This window comes from Halichoerus grypus, chromosome 2, assembly GCF_964656455.1.
Source record: "Halichoerus grypus chromosome 2, mHalGry1.hap1.1, whole genome shotgun sequence".
Lineage (NCBI taxonomy): Eukaryota > Metazoa > Chordata > Mammalia > Carnivora > Phocidae > Halichoerus > Halichoerus grypus.
Window position 1 is genome coordinate 123,520,707 of NC_135713.1, and position 16,459 is coordinate 123,537,165.

At 52.6% G+C, this 16,459-nt stretch overlaps 1 protein-coding gene across 2 annotated transcripts in view; it reads left to right on the forward strand.

The window, feature by feature from the left end:
* Positions 1 to 16,459, forward strand: part of MACROH2A1 (macroH2A.1 histone) — a 57,138-nt gene that overhangs the window by 21,812 nt on the left and 18,867 nt on the right. For both annotated transcript variants that reach the window (XM_078067493.1, XM_078067494.1), the window contains exons 3-4: positions 10,149 to 10,255; positions 10,676 to 10,873. In XM_078067493.1, the coding sequence (XP_077923619.1) occupies positions 10,149 to 10,255; positions 10,676 to 10,873 (305 nt within the window). The remainder of the gene's footprint in view (positions 1 to 10,148; positions 10,256 to 10,675; positions 10,874 to 16,459) is intronic.

Here is a 16,459-nt window from a genome sequence, read left to right on the forward strand (position 1 = left end):
GGCTTGGTTTACTCGTTTAGTGATCCATCTGTAATGACCTATTTGTGAAAGAGTTACCAGGCTCTGGCCAGGTGCAAGGTGCCACGCTGAGGGTCGAAAGAATCAGTGTTCATTTCAACAGATTTGTAGTGAGTGCCTGTGATGGGTCAGACCTATCGGAGGCCATATTCACGACCCCAGGGCTGGGAACGTGCCTTCCCCACTTCTCCCTCATCACCGTGAACTCAGCTACCGGCACGAGGGCTCACGCTGTGCAGCTGCTTCGTAAACAGTTTTTCACTGAAGGATCAGAAGACTAGTTAGAGGGTGATGAATTTCAGGAGGACGGAATGTTGGTAATGTCAGATGCGGCCAGGACATTGATGAGATGGGAGCTGACCTAGACCCCTGGATTTTTCAATGAAGCAGAATTGGGCTTATGCTAATGACACGGGGCATGGCCAGACCTGCCCGAGGAAAGGCAAGCGGCAGGGCGCGTGTGGGCGGCAAACAGGAAGGCGTGGGAACTTTACCAAGGGCTGCTCTCACCTCTGTCACCAAGGCCACTGAGGATGTGTCAGCTATACCTTGAAAAGCAGAGGAAGCCAGGAGCTGCCCACCTGGTTTAAATCGCAGCATCCCAGGAGGGGTGTGATCTGTGCCCCAGGGTCGGTCTGTGGATGACCAGCAAGAATGGTTTTAAAGAACTACTTACCTACTGAGAGGAGAAGGAATAGATGAGAATTCTACAAATACCTTCTCTCTTGCTGATATTTTAACAGAAAGATATCAACTAATAAAACATATTTCTAGTCCTCTTGCTTTCTTTGCCTGCCTGAAGGCATCTGTGTCTAGTCAACCCAGAATAAAACATGGTGAAAGCAAAAAGCCACACCTCAGAGCTATAAATATGTCGTAGCAAGAAGTCAGACCCAAAGGGTATTAGCCACAGTCAGCCTCCCCCCATCTCCCCGTCTCTCCCCACCGCCCCCTCCCGTGCTGGTTGCCGAGAAGATAACACGGCCTCGCCTTGGACTTGCCAGGCTGCTCAGCCCGCCTGCAGCTCTGACCCTGGCTCCCACCTCCCCTTCCTTGATGTCTTTCCTCCTTCACTTCACATCCCACCTTCCTTTTTAGGCAAGTGCCTTCCGTCTGGTGGCCAAGAGGCATGTGCTACCTGGTACTTCAGAGGCCTGTGGTGGCGCCCGATGCTGACGGGTCCTCCGGCGGGATGGCTGTCATTCCCGTGTACACAGGGAAACGTGTGTAGAGTGGCCTTTACAGAAGACATTTAGAAATGTCGTCCGCATTATAAGGAGGCTCTTGTTCTGCCAGAGCTTACATGCCTTGTCTGCAGGATGGTGGGAGCTGTGTGGGAATCCAGGGCCTCTGGAAAAGGCTAATCGCAGGCTTCCCTTGCCATGGCTATCCTGATGGATGCTCCTTGTGGTAATTGGTAACTGAGGTAGTCTTTGGTAAACATTTATGTGCTGCTTCTGTAAATCTGGGGATTGACTGCTGAAAGTCAGCATCAGAAAATGAGGACATTTACCTTGAGCAGCATCGGTTTCCCTGCCCTTCCACCTCCACCCCAGGCGGTCCCTATTCCAGGTGGAGATTGTGGCCTCTGGTTATGTAAGTTTTGGGGGCATGGGGGCCAGTCCTTTGAGTACTAGGCAGAGGCAGACCGGTATAAGTAATGAAACATCTGTCTTATTAGTGAGCACTTACTATGTGCTTTACATTTGGTAACTCATGGAATCCTCAAACTGCCTATTTTAAGCCCCAGAAGGAAACTGGGGCTTGGAGTCTAAGTAACCTCTGCAAGGCCACTGGCATAGTAACCCATCTTGAGAAGCGCGCCCCCTGCAGGCTCTCCTCAGGAGCGCAGACCTTAGCAGTTACCAGGAGAGCTGGAGGGTGGGGGCGGTGCTCAGGGATCCTAGGTCCACTTTGCATCTCCTGTGTCTCCAGTGGACATTGCAGGAGGATGGTATGTGCCCAGTCCTGGAAGGCTGGCTCGGGTCCTCAGTGGAGCCCAGCTTGGCCGAGGAGGCAAAGCCTCCTGAGAGGGGCAGGCCCTGAGCAGTTGCAGGTGATGTGCAAGGGCTGGAGACGGTCTTAGGGTCTGGCCTGGGCAGAGGGGACAGGGGTCCTGCAGGGATGGGCCTGGAGGGACAAGGAGTCACTGACAGGAAGGAGATGGGTTTGAGCACAAGAGGGCTGGTGGCCGTTGGCGTGACATGTGCTGGGCTAGAGAGAAGGGCAGTCTGGTCAGTGTTGGGGGTGCTGGCTATCAGCAGCAGGACAAGGGAGGTTCTGGGGGAAAGAGGGGCCACAGAGTCCTTGGAGGGGGGAGGGTAGTGCCCGGTCCGCCATGAGGAGATTTTATGGCTCAGTGGCACTGAGGGTGGACTGGAGGGTCAGGAGCTTTTGCCCGATGTCCCTTCATCTCTCCCCGCCCCCCCCAGCCCCACCTAGGAAAGGGGGTAGAATCCTGGGTGACACAGCTTGCATCCGACTCGTGGCCCTCAGCCTCGGGAATCCATTTGAGCACACAGGGCCAGAGTCTCCTCTGCTATGGCACACTCCTACTGCTCTAAAAACAGTCATGGAAAGAACCTAAAAAGTCCACATGCTCAGAACTCTTGTGAGAAGCAGGATTAGGCAGGTGGGGACAGATGTCAGGGCAGGAGGGTGATACGGGGTCTCGAAGATGAGGGCGTATACCATAGTTGCCTCTTCTCGTTTACACTGCGTTTTCATTTCTTACATTTTGAAAAGCTAAATTGTACACAAGGTAAACAGCACCAAAGAGGGTAAAGTGTCTCCCTCTGATGGAGTCCCCGATTCCACTCAGAGGAGGCCCCAGGGCGCCCCATCTCACGTGAGTGTGGAGGACGGGCGTCGCCTCTGCCCCAGGACACAGAGCCGCCCGCCATATGCACCTTCCTCCTTGTTTTCCTCTTTAAAAGTCCATCTGGGAAATGGCACCGTGTCAGGGCTCTTTAAATGAGTTTCCTCTTTACATTACACTCTTCAAATCATTTCATTTCAGCAGACCTCTCTGAATGTTCATCCCTTCCCGCGATGAGTTAAGAGCAAATGGCTGTGATTTTCCATATCCAAACAAACACACATATTATCCATTTCCTTGTGAATTAACTCAGTCCTCGAAAGGGAGTGCGTGGCAGGGCAGAGGGCCCTGCTCAGCTGTCAGCCAGGCCCTGGGTGAGAGCAGGTTTCTCTGGGCCTGCCCCAGGCACGGCGTCCTTCCCCCTTCCTTCCTGGGCCTTGGCTCGCGCTGGCTCAGCAGCTGGCTTCAGTTCTGCCCCTGCCCTGGCACACGCCCTGTGGGGGTCAGACAAAAGCCCCAGACCCCATCCCGAGGCAGAGACCGCCTGTGGGGCCGCCCCGGGTGCTGCATTCTATCAAGGTAAGTCTGGCAGCCCCAAGGTTAATCGGGTTCAAGTGCATTTTTCAAACATATGTAAACTGTTAAGTGTAACAGCAAAGAGTAAACTGTCGGGGAGGAAACACCAGGTTTTCTGTACTGCTTTTCTCCGCCCCCTGGCTCTCACACACGTGAGAGCATCTATCCACTTAGCCAGCCCATTATTTTGATAGAGGAACCGGAGGAAAAGATAGTTTTCTTCCCCTAGAAATCGAGCCTGCTGTACTTTGTAAGAGATGAAGTGTGTGGCTGTAGCCTCCGAAACAGTAGCAGACACCTACCAACCGTGGTAAGCATGTAACTTGCAAACTCATGATCCTCCCCCTTCCATAGAAAGGGAAAGCACGCCTCAGGTGTGTATTGGCACGTCTACAGCGAAGTGCAGGCTGGGATTCACGCCCGGGCTGTCTGACAGCAGACCCCGGCTCTGCCACGGCGCCCTTGGTGGCTGCCCCCCCACCCCCCAACCCCCAACTGAAGACAGACCGAGGAGGTAAGCTGATGTAGAAGTGCTGGAGACTCAGGGGAAGACACGGGAAGGCTTTGCAGAAGGGGAAGGGACTCGCGCCCTGGGCTGGGTTGGTGGGTAAGAGGAACGTAGTGTTGGTCAAGAATCCTCTTTTTTGTTAATGTGTGTAATGCAGAATTACTTCCTTTTTACTTTGAAATCAGACAAACAGCCTACTTTAGAAACTCCCAAATTAAGCCGCATTTCTGTCTTACTGCGAGACGTGGGGAAGGTGGGAGACTGGACCAGATGCTCATGGGTTCTTAGGGATCTGTGACGTGGGCTTAACAGCAAGGGACAAGTGTGTGTCAGACTCGGAACATCTGCAGAAAAGCAACAGAATGGCTTATTGTTACAAAATACCTTGTATCCTGCACACACACACACACACACACACACAAATGCTACCTTCTGATTCTCTTTGGAATCCCTGGTTCCTCTGAGGCCCAGGACAGGCCGACTGGAGAGCTCTGCTGTGGCCCATGAGTGAGGCCCCGGAGCCTCGGGTTGACAGTTCGGCAGGTTTCAGACTCTGCTGCTCATCTCCTGAAAAGGTGAGATGTGGGCCAGTGGATTCTGGGCCCCCCGGGGGAACTGGAGGAAAGTGCGGCACAGTTAGGATGCAGGAAACTCTGAGCAGTCACTCTCCGATTGGGGTTGATTGGGTTAAGGCTTTCCAGAACGGTGTAAAACAGTTCTGAACTCCGTGAACTGCTGATGGAAGCCCGATGCATTGAAAGAAATACAATAAACAGTTTGCTCGTCACGTTGTTGGCTTTGTAGCAAGTATCTGTTTTCTCCTTGGGATTACGTGAACATTTGCTTTCCTTTGATTTCTGGTTGTTATTTTCAATCTTTCTTTTGTTAGCCGAGATGCTTCAAACAGCTCCAGAGAAGCCCCCCGACTCGTGCCTTTGCAAGGTTTGTGTTTCGAGCCTGGCGCAGCCTCCGCACGTCACCTGTTAGCTGTTAGGCGTCTAATTCTGTAAGCCATGACTTCATCTCCCTCAAGGAAGATAGACGGAATGCTTCCATACAACAGATACGGTTCAGTTCAAGATGTTTGGGGTTGGGGGGAGGGAGACTCTAAGCCTCTGGTCTCTGGGTGAACTTGGAAAGGAGACCTGTCAAAGGTATTCACTTTCAGACAGCTGGTCTGTAGCTGAAAAGGCTTCCAAATAATGCCATTATTCACGGCTGTGGGAATTTTGTCAGGCGGCCTTCAAGCCATCCTGCTCCGTGGGGCTGGGGATGGTGGGCCCAGGGGGTCTCGGTAGTGCTTGCTGCTCGGAGGAGAGAATAAGGTCGCCTCGCTGGCCCCAGTCACTACAGGTAATGGATCCAGTGGCTCACTACTTGCCGGACCGGCCCTGGCCAGGAGTGGGAACCAGAGACATTTGGGTGTTTTGCAAGTTAGATCTTAAAAAAGATCTTAAAACAAAAGAAATAGCTCATAAGCTGGCCGGTGTTGCTCATCATTCAGATTGTCCCCGTGCAACGTTTATCATTGGGAACCTTCCCACACTTACAGTCCAGAGCTGACCCCAGGTGCTCTGGGCCCCAAACCTGTCCACTGCTGGGCATTGGTAACAAAACTATTCCTGTCGCTGGCCAGGAAGACTTGGCTTGAGCCGGTGGAGAACCTGGTGAGGGGTCTGTTTCTTCTCTTCCTAATTGCTCTTGCCCAGTTTCCTCCTGTGGTTTCTTGCAGATTCCATTTGTTTTGGTTGTAGCCCCTAGGGCTGTGGCTCCTGAAAGCTCCCTCCAAGGGAGGATCCAACCAAGCACTGAGCTCTGGGAACCGTGAAAAGGACTTGCGTCTGTAGATGTGGTGCTTTCCCGATTCTCTTTCCCAGAATCCTTTTCCCTTAATCCAGGCTGGTGTTAAGAGATGCATAAAACCTTCCAAAATTCAAGATGAATCAGGTGTAGGAAGCCCTCCCTTGCAGGAAGGCATGGGTTCTATGCAAGTGGAGGCAGAGCTAAAGCTGGCTCTGGCTTCCCCAGGGGGCTGCCCCCTTGCTTGTGGCCCTGTGGGCCCTTCCCACCGGGTGTGTGGGGCGGGGCGGTGGCAGGAACCGTGTACAGCCCTGAGCCTGGGGCTTCCATGACCCCGCTGTCATTCTCAGAGGTGAGGATCAGTTACTAGGAAGGGAAGTGAACGAGGAAATTCCTTGGGGGGGGGGGCTGTGCCCTGCCCCCGTTCCTCACAGCCAGCACCCTTTCCCCGTGCAGAGCCGAGGGGAACTGTTCCGTCCTGCCAAGCAGCTGGTGTCGCCCACCTCCCCTCTCCCCCGGCAGCAGGCAGCCCTCTCCCGGCCAGGAAAGCCCCTTGTGATGGCTGATGCCAAAACGGGCCTGAGGACGAGAGGGTGGGCACTCATGAAGACTTGGCGAGGGCTGAGCTCGTGCTCTGGGTTCCTGCCTTTGTTCACTGTCAGATGCAGCCTCCATCTTTCTGGGCTGCTTCTAGCGCCCCAGCTCCCTGCCACCAGATGTGTCCCGGACGGCCGGGCGTGGAACGTGCTTCTCGTAAAAGGTGCGCCTCCGAGGTGCTCTGTCCCGCATGTGTCCCTGGACAAAGGAGTTGCTATGGTAACTACCCTCTGGAAAACACGCAGGAGTAAACAGAAGATCAGGCTCTTGCTCAACTCTGCAGTGTGGGTCTGTGCCCCTCTTTGTTAGCCCCACTGACACCCCCTCCGCCCCCCAGGCGGAGCTGAGGGCCCACCCTTGGGCGGTAGAGGGCGTAGAGGGCGGGAGGGCCGGTCCTCTGGGCATGTGCAGATGGAAGGCGAGCTGGGGGTTTGCAGCAAGAGAGGAGTCGTGGATTTTCCTGCTCCTCGGTGAAGAAGGCAGAGGAATGAGACCCCCGCCCAGCTCTTTCCGAGGAGCTGCAACGCTCCTCATCCCACCTGACACACCGACCCCTCAGGGTCACTCCCAGATGGATCCAGGCCCAGTTAGCAGTAGGTGAGCACACTCCTTGAGAGTTCCCAAGTGGAGAAACTCTGGCCGTTAAGGTTTCAGCCACAGAGGAAGAGCCTGGGGGCTGGGCAGGTGGTCGGGGAAGTGAGGGGATTGTTGGAGAATTGATCTCCAGATTTCTGAGCCATGGGTGCTATCACAGGTCACTCCTGTGCTTTATATCCTTGTGTCACATGCCGTCTGTGTCCCACCCAAATGAGCGGCCCAAGGCCACTGAGTTGTGGCGAACCCTCCCCTCCCCCCGGGTCTTTGCGTCCATCACTATGCTCACCTGCGCACAGAACAAGTTAAAGGAGCAGTGCCTAAAATAAGACCACAGCCTCTCCCCACAGTGGCCATGTACCTTCTCTGGGAGAGAGCCTTTCACTACCACTCCGGGCAGGAAGAGGAAACAAGCCATGTCCACTTGCCTGAGAAGCCATAATCTCACATGAGCGTGCCAGAGGGGTGGGCTTAGGGCACCCTTGTGGGTCTCTGTCTAATGAAGGCCAGGTAGAGCATTCTTAGCGCGTTACTGGGAAAAGGTGGCAATCCACCAGACTCCTGGACATTCAGGCTCTGCTGATACTGTTTGGCCCGTGTTTCCCTGTGGCCCCAGAAGGCAGGGGATGGTGAGGAGGTGAGGGGATAGTGGAGGCCAGGAGGAATGGCAGGTGGCTACAACTCTGTGGTACCAGCTGCTCCTCCCTGGCCACTTGGGCCCCCCAGAACTGCTCTGGCTAGCTCCCTTCTCTGCCTTTACCCCTCGAGGCTGTGCTCGCATCAGGTGAGGCTCCCGTGGCTCCCTCCCCAGCCAGGGGCAGGACCACGGTGTTGCAGGTGTGGTGCATCCTCCGGGAGTGCGGGAGGAGGAAGCCCAGGCGGGGCCCATTTCTGCATCATGGCACCTGGTGCTCAGGGTCACTTGGGCATATCCCAGGCACCCTCTCCTGCTTGGCCGAGACAGGTCCGTCTCCGCTGGACATTGGAGCACACTGCCACCGTCACTTACAGGGAGGCTTCAGTGGAACCGGCAGGTGGGCCATCTCCCCCCTCCGTCTGCACTCAGGCTGCAGGGGGAACAGTCCTGTTGAGATTAACGGTTAAGGGTGGGAAATGTACTGGTTCTCGTCCTGTCCTCACAGGGCCTCCCTCTAGTGATTCTCAAATGGGAAACAAGGTGAGGGACTCTGGCCTGGGAGCGCCACGTAGGCACGGGCCTCGTGGTGCCTCCGGGGGCGGTGTATCATCAGTGACGTGATTTACTGAGTCACCGAGTTCCTGCCTGGGGTTCCTAGTGGACACCTGTGCCAGGTGTGACTGGTTTCCCACCACTGCCACTGGGAGGGTTTGCGTGAGGAGCCAAGCAGTTTTACAGCGCTCTACGCCGTCGTTACTGCATCGGATCCAGCCGCTAGCGCTCCTTCATGTGTATCGTGCAATCCTGTCAGCTTTAAATACGGGATCTGTTCCCTACTTTATAATGATTCTGAGTTCTGACTTTGCTGGAGATCTTTAGTACTGACAACATAACCCGGAATACCAGGAATTCTTCAGTACCAGGAGGAGGTCAGGCCTGAGCCCGCCCCCAGGGGAGTGGTCCTAGGCGGGGCGGTGGCACGGGCAGAATTGCAGACGCGGGGAGGGGAGTGTAAGATACATTCTAGGACAATCTGGGTTAAGAAAAATGAGGAAAGGTTGATGTCGACATTTCCCAAGAGAACTATGCTGCGGAGGAGGAAAAACTCTCTTGCCAAAGGGCACTTGCTATTTCGGCCCATCTTTGGTGCTGTGGAAGAGCTGTTGTCCTGTCCCGTGAGGGCCTGCCCTGAAGGCCGGGCAAATGAACCCGAGCACCAACTAGGGCCTGGGCTCCTAGCTGTCTAGTTGTTTTTTTTTTTAATTTTATTATGTTATGTTATCATACATTACATCATTAGTTTTTGATGTAGTGTTCCACGATCCATTGTTTGCGTATAACACCCAGTGCTCCATGCAGTACATGCCCTCCTTAATACCCATCACTGGGCTAAACAACCCCCCCCAAAACCCTCAGTTTGTTTCTCAGAGTCCATAGTCTCTCATGGTTCTAGTTTTTAAAATGTTTTACAGTGTTGGGGCACCTGGGTGGCTCATTCAGTTAAGCGTCTGCCTTCGGCTCAGGTCATGATCCCAGGGTCCTGGGTTCGAGTGCTGCATCAGGCTCCCTGCTCAGCAGGGAGTCTGCTTCTCCTTCTCCCTCTGCCCCTCCCCTGCTTGTGTGTGCTCTCTCTCTCACATAAAATCTTAGAAAGTTCTACAGTGTCAAGCATACAGAATGCTGAATGAGGGACACTCACATCGCACCCCTCGATTTAATAGCACTTAACATATCACCGCATTGGCTTTACTCTGTGGAGTTTGTTGCAATTATTTGAGAGTAAATTGCAGATGTCAAGATCCTCCACGGCCTAGTATTTAGGCATGTATCTCCTGTAAACAGGGTTCTCTACAGAGTAGTGACATTATGGTCACACCCAAGAAAATTAATAATCCTTTAGTATCTAATAGCCAGTCTATGTTCAGATCTCAGTTTTGTCCAGAATGACTTTTATAGCTCGCTTTTTTTTTTTTTTTTTGTAATCAGTATCCCGTCAAGCATTGATAGGTTTGATATGTTGTGTTTGGTTGTTAGGCCTCTTCAGCCTGTTCTACTGCATCCTACCTCTTTCTCTTTATGTTTTAGGATGTTGACTTGGTGGAATCCCGTCATAGGCTTTTAGTTTTGAGTCTGAATGTCTAGGTGTTCGTTGTTGCTTTTGTCAACAGAGATTGGCCAAGCCCCTGTGGTCCCAGAAACGCAGGCATGACCCGCTGCTCAGGATGCACGGCTCACTGTCGGGGCCGCACTGCTGGCTCCGCAGGGTTGGTCCTGGTGGCGTGTGGAGGACTGACCGCAGGCAGCCCGTTGTGGGAAACAGGGTCACGTGTGCGCTCCACCACTTCTTACTGGGGGACCTCCGTGTTTTCATCTCCAAAACAAAGGGGATGGAGCGGAGGGGCCTCCTGGTCCCATTCAACACCTGTGCGACTCAGCTCAAAGTGTGGCGGGGCAGAGCACCTGCAGCTTCATGCCTCGGGGTAGCTGCTTCCTGAGGCTGCTGCCCGTGCCCAGGGCCGTGAATGTGGGGCCCGGGAGGATGCCTGAGATCCTCTGACGCTCTCACCTGACCAGATGCTCTCCCACTCTGCTCCCCACAGCTGAGATTCTGGAACTGGCGGGCAATGCAGCAAGAGACAACAAGAAGGGACGGGTCACGCCCCGGCACATCCTGCTGGCTGTGGCCAACGACGAGGAGCTGAATCAGGTATGGGGCACTCTTCTCCCTCCCCTGCCAGACGCTTGGGCGGGCAGTCCTGCTGCCCAAGAGACACAGGGGGGTTGGCATTTGGCTGGCTGTCAGAGGTATGCACTGCGTTTTGGATTATTAGCAGCTTCTCTGACCCCATGCCAGTTTTTCCTCAAGGCTTTATTTGGGGACAGGAAGGAATGAAACAAGGTATTTGACCCTCCCTGGAGGAAAGATAGTGAAGTTTCACTGGAGTGAGGGACTCTGAGAACCTGCTCCCTGTATACTGAGCCTGAGTCCTGTCAGCATCCTTGGAGATGCCGTGGAGGAAGGAGCTCGACCAAGCAAAGCAAGAATGTGAATGGGCAGGGCAGACTTCTTGAAGGTCAGAGACAGGGTAGATAGGCTAACCATCTGCTACCTTGATTTTCCTGCAAGCTGCTAAAAGGAGTCACCATAGCCAGTGGGGGAGTGTTACCAAACATCCACCCGGAGTTGCTAGCAAAGAAACGAGGATCCAAAGGGAAGTTGGAAGCCATCATCACGCCACCCCCAGCCAAAAAGGCCAAGTCTCCATCCCAGAAGAAGCCCGTGTCTAAGAAAGCAGGAGGCAAGAAAGGGGCCCGGAAATCCAAGGTACGTGATTGGGCAGGGGTATGTGGGTTGGGGCAGGGCAGGTGCAGGCCGGTGAGGTCATGAATGGCTCCCTCCTGCTGAGGGCTTATCCAAGGACTAAGGAGGAACGTGTGGGAGCTGCTTGCAGAGAGGCTAGCCCAGCTCCAGTGGCCAGAATCTGAGCGAAAAACTGGATTCCTGCAGGCAAGGGGAATGTGGGGAGGAGGCTGGGGCAGATAGCCCTAGGCTGGAAGGACCCCATTCCTGGCCTGTCAGGCAGAGGCTCACACCTCTGGGAAGGGACCTGGGTGGTGCAGGAGCTTTCCTGTGCTGGGGCGGCTGCCATCGAGTCCTACCTGAGGGCGCTGGCTGCCTACTTGCCCCCGACGCTCTCAGAACTCTCACTATGTTGCCATGCCTGCATGTCCTTCTCTGAGCATCTTTGAGGAAGGATGGTTCAGGCAGTTAGCTCTTCAGAATGGTTGCCTTGTTAAGGAAGAAAACAGAGGAATTATGCAGATGCTTCTGCCAGACCCAGGTTGGACTGAGATAAGGTCCCAGGTGCCGATCTTTTTGTGGCACTCTTAGTAATGTGACCTAATGTCTTCGTGGGTGGGGCAGGCCGGCTAATCCCCAGCCCCGATCCTCAGGAGGTCTGGGCCTGCGGGTGGTTGCGCTCCCTTGTCTGAGCATTGGTGGGAGGCCCCAGAGCAACTGGAACAGGTGTTCTGTGTTCCTGCCTCACTGGACCCAGCCTCTGAGCTCTTGTCACAGCCTCCAGGGCCAAGCAGCCAGGGACCGGGCAGTGAGAGCTCCTCATTAACAAAATGGAATCTTAAGCTGTCCTGCTCCCCCCTGCCCTGGGGCACCCCCTTAGGTGTGATCCTTCTGGTCTCCAGCCAGACTAGGTGGAAATTACCTCTGGCAGAAGGTGACCTGCCTATTTTGTGAGACCCTCAGAAGTAGCTCCTTAGAGATGCCTTGTGGGTCAGATGCAGTGTCAGCACATTCTTCCCACCAGAACCCAAAGCCTTTGCCCAGTTGAGGACACCTTGCCAGGCCAGGCTGCAGGAGCACTGCCCTTGCACCCGACTCCTGTCCACCCTCCAGCATGTCCCCCCTCCCGGAGTCGGTCCATAAGCAGGCCTCCGGCCCCCCAACTTCCTATCTACACTGTTGGCCGGCCTTTGGTAGTTGAGGTGGAAGAAGCTGTAGTTTTTGTACACACTGCTGGGTGTGAACAAATGCTTCCCTGAATACAACAAAATCTGAAATCGTCTTGCCCACAGGCCACTGCCCTGCCCCAACCCCCTAGCTGAGAATCACTCCCAGCTCTCTGAGAGAGAACCCTGTAACTGAAGAGTGTCCTGGAAGTTCCTTCCAGCTACTTACACCCCACCTAGCTCACAAGTCCTAGGGGGAGGCTCACGGCCAGGTGGGGATATCGCAGAATGCTCCCTTACTCGTTCCTGCCAAGTATAAAATTAGCAGATTGAACTGTTTCTCTCTCTCCTTTCAACATTTACATTTGCGGGGAGGAGCAGGACAACAGGGAAGGCAGGGGGAAAGTGCCTGTGCAAGCCTTTCTAAATGTTAAAAGAGAAGATGAAGATGCCAGGTCCATCATCTCTGGATCACGGGCCCCAGGAAGCTGGCTGCCCACAGAGCAGGGCCCTTCGTGCTTGGCTTAGTGTTCCTCCAGCTGTGGCCCGAGCGTGGCCCTTGTTCATGCAGATCCGCTGCTTATTGACATTGGAGCAGCCCCTCTGTGTGCCTCGGGCAACCCTGGGCTGAATCCTGCTCCTGTCACCCCTGATCTTACCCTAGTAGTAATTGTCTGACGGCTTTTTGGCCTTCCCACTTTATCAAACACTAGGAATGCTGTTTCTTTCTTTTTGGACTGGAAATGAAGGATGTGTGTGGGGGTGTGTGTGTGTGTGTGTGTGTGTGTGTGTGTGTAGCTCTAGTAGCTATATTTGGAACTCACTGTTTCTAATAACCATATGCCAATAATGACTCAAACACTCAGCTTTCCCCTTGATTACAAAAGCAGGAAGTCTGTTATGGTGGTCTGTTTTTCTTCCACACAATAAAACACATTGTCTGCTTACTGTACCAGTATTTGGCTAACATTAAACCCTGGGGGAAGCTGAAATTGGAACCGTGAACAGCTAATTTTCAAAACATTTGTTTAATGTAAATTGTGGTGTCAGCTCCCAGAAACAGCAGAGAACCTGCATCTCCAGGTTTAAGTGGAATGTTCTGAAAATAACCTTTCCAGAGACATGAGGAGAAAGCCTTACTAACATGCTAAAGCACTTGGAGTAAAAGGGAGTTGGTATTTTTCAAGTGTCAACACTTGAATTCCAAATCATAATTTTCCCCCCAATTCGATGTAATTGGGAGGTTTTGAAAGTCTCCAGTTGTGACAGCTGAGTCAGCTATCGTGGAACCAGAGAGAGGAGGCAGCAGAACCCATTGGGGCTGGGAGTCCGGGGCCCTGATGGTGCCTTGGGGCTCCTCCTGCCTACTTGGGTGGCCTCAGGCAAGTCTGTGCCTCAGTTTACCCCCTCCCATAAAATGATGGGGTTCATTCCAGGCTCACATTTCAGTGACTGAATCTTTGCACCGTGTTCGTGCCTCAGTAATGTGTGTAAGAGTGGGGATGGTACAAAAGAGGATGCTGTAAGAATTCTCAGCACAGCACCCCCTGCCTCCCCAGAGCAGTCTCTGTAATGAATGTCTATGCACCTTGCAGAAAGTCTATGCGTGGAAAAGCATAGAGATCCGTAAAGCCCTCCTCGTCATCCCTGCCTTTAGATATAAACACATATAAAAGATGCTACCCACTGTTTTGGCAGCGTGGCGCAGTGGTGAAGGGTACCAGCTCACTTGGCTTTGTGATCTAATTCTGCCATTTCCTGGCCCCGTGACCTTAGCAAGTGACTTAATTTCTCTGGTAGCTCAGTCTCCTCATCTGTGAAATGGAGACGGAACACGGGGTGCTTGGGAGGCTTAGGAGAGAATGCGCTCGAGTCCTTACGACAGTGCCTGGCACACGCCTTCACTGCTGTTCTGACTCCCTTGTTCTGCCCCTCTCAGCATAGAGCTGGCTCTTGAGAATTCCGTGGGGTGGTTCTGGTGCCCTAGAGAGTATTCAAAACCGTTTTAACCGGTTCTCTGCGAATGAACTTGCGGTTGTTCTGAGCATTCTGACCAATGGTGCCACAGGGACCCTAACTGTATGTGGGTGTCCGTGCTCATGGATCTGTAGGACAAAGTCCCCAAAGGCAGCTTGCTGTGGCAGACAGATTTCTGAGGGCTGTTGCTCACGTACAGAGCATCTTATCCCGTTCAGAAATTTCAAACTCTGCCGCCTCCTTTTAACAGTTAACACCAAAGCTGTTGAAAGAAGATGCCTGCATTCAGTCAGTAGCCATCGCATCTGCATGTGCTCCTCATTCCTCTTGCTAGTGAGGGTACGGCAGTGAAGGCAGGCCCTTGCCCTCCGTGGGTGCTCGCTGAGCTTTGGGCTAGTGAGGGGGCAGAGTCATTAGAGAAGGGGTGTGGGGGAAGCAGGTGCCGTGACAAAAACACAGCAGGGATGCCGGAGGCAGCCTTACTTTTTTATTTTTTATTTTTTTAAATTTTTTTTATTGTTATGTTAATCCCCATACATTACATCATTAGTTTTAGATATAGTGTTCCATGATTCATTGCTTGTGCATAACACCCAGTGCTCCATGCAGAACGTGCCCTCCTCAATACCCATCACCAGGCTAACCCATCCTCCCAACCCCCTCCCCTCTAGAACCCTCAGTTTGTTTTTCAGAGTCCATTGTCTCTCATGGTTCTTCTCCCCCTCCGATTTCCCCCCCTTCATTCTTCCCCTCCTGCTACATTCTTCTTCTTCTTTTTTTCTTTCTTAACATATATTGCATTATTTGTTTCAGAGGTACAGATCTGAGATTCAACAGTCTTGCACAATTCACAGCGCTTACCAGAACACATACCCTCCCCAGTGTCCATCACCCAGTCACCCCGTCCCTCCCACCCCACCCCCCACTCCAGCAACCCTCAGTTTGTTTCCTGAGATTAAGAATTAGCCTTACTTTACAGAGGCGGTCGGGTGAGGCTTTTCTGGTAAGGTGACACTGGAAGAGAGGCCTTCGAGAGTAAGGTGTCGGGCATTCAAGTGACTGGTGGGAAAGCGCTCCTGACAGAGGACCAACCAGCCTGCCTGTCCCCTCCCAGAGAGAACCCGAGAGGACTTGGATGTGAGGTTCCCGACGTTTCTATAACTCGCACACCTCTGGCAGTTGGAGAAGTCTTGGAACCCTTCTTAAGATTAGCTTTTCAAATGCATAAAATACTGAAGATTCGAAGGAAGCCATTTATGCTTAAATCATCCAGATTAAGACCCCTTGTCAGAATATTTACTGAGAGCCATAGAATAATCTTTAGGGGGATCTCCAAGAAGACCGTTTTTGCCAAAAATCTGGATTAAAAAATTCTCTCACTTAGGATTTTTCTGATTTGTTTTTTCATTTTAATTCCAGTTAGTTAACGTACAGCGTTCTGTTAGTCTTAGGTGTACAATATAGTGATTCCGTCTCACCCAGGACTTTTCAAACATAAACCCACATAACCCTCCAACTGAACTCCACCCCCATGTGGAAATCACCCCCTGAAGCATGAAGATATGCTTGCTTCCTACTGCCTGGCAGGAAGCCCATGATGAATTTGGTAGAGTACCTGTTTCTTTTTTGAGAGAGAAATATTTAAACTGAAAATTGAGTGATGAATGTTTGGGTAAGGGATGCCAGAGAAAGACATTGGTTCTCGTGAGAAGCTGCCATCCTTGCAAAATCTTGCTGGCCTTTTATTGAGCTTCCTAGCAGGTCCGACATCTGGGTGAAAGAGACTGGACATAGGTCATCGTGGGTTGATGATTTCACATAAGGCTTTTTGGACACTCAGCCCTGCCTGTTCTTAACTAGTCTCCCTCTGACTCTGACTGAATAGAAGCTGGGTGCAGGTACGATACATGGGAGCTTTTGGATTTGTAGAACAGTATTAAATTCCCCAAAGTCAATCATTTTGGAGATGGACAAAGAGTATCGCTTGCTAGATTTTTCCCCTCCTGCCAGGATCTGAAAAAAATCTACCAGCTACCGTCACCATTTCATAAAAGAAGATGGCATTTGAATCTGTAAGACTGGGAAGGGAAGTAATCCCTGACTATAGGCTTGATGTAAAACCTAGGGGAGCAGTTACTATGATTTGAACGTAGTGACCTCTCACGAGGCATCTGAGCGCACCTCAACTACCCTGTCGTGGCTGGGAACCTTGCACGGAAAAGACTTGGACAGACTGGAGAGAACTGGGAGGAATGGCTTGTCCTACACAGACAGGGTTTGGCAGCTTTCTCTCAAGGCCACTGGTTTAGCAGATCTCCCACCTTAGATTCATTTTCCCCCCAAGGAATCGAAGGCAGAGGGAAGTTAAGCAGTGTGCTCTGGGTTACGTCACTAGTAGAACCAGAAATCAAGTGCAGAATTTCAGAGCCCAAACATCACGTCCCTTGTGTGTCCTGTGACCGTGGAC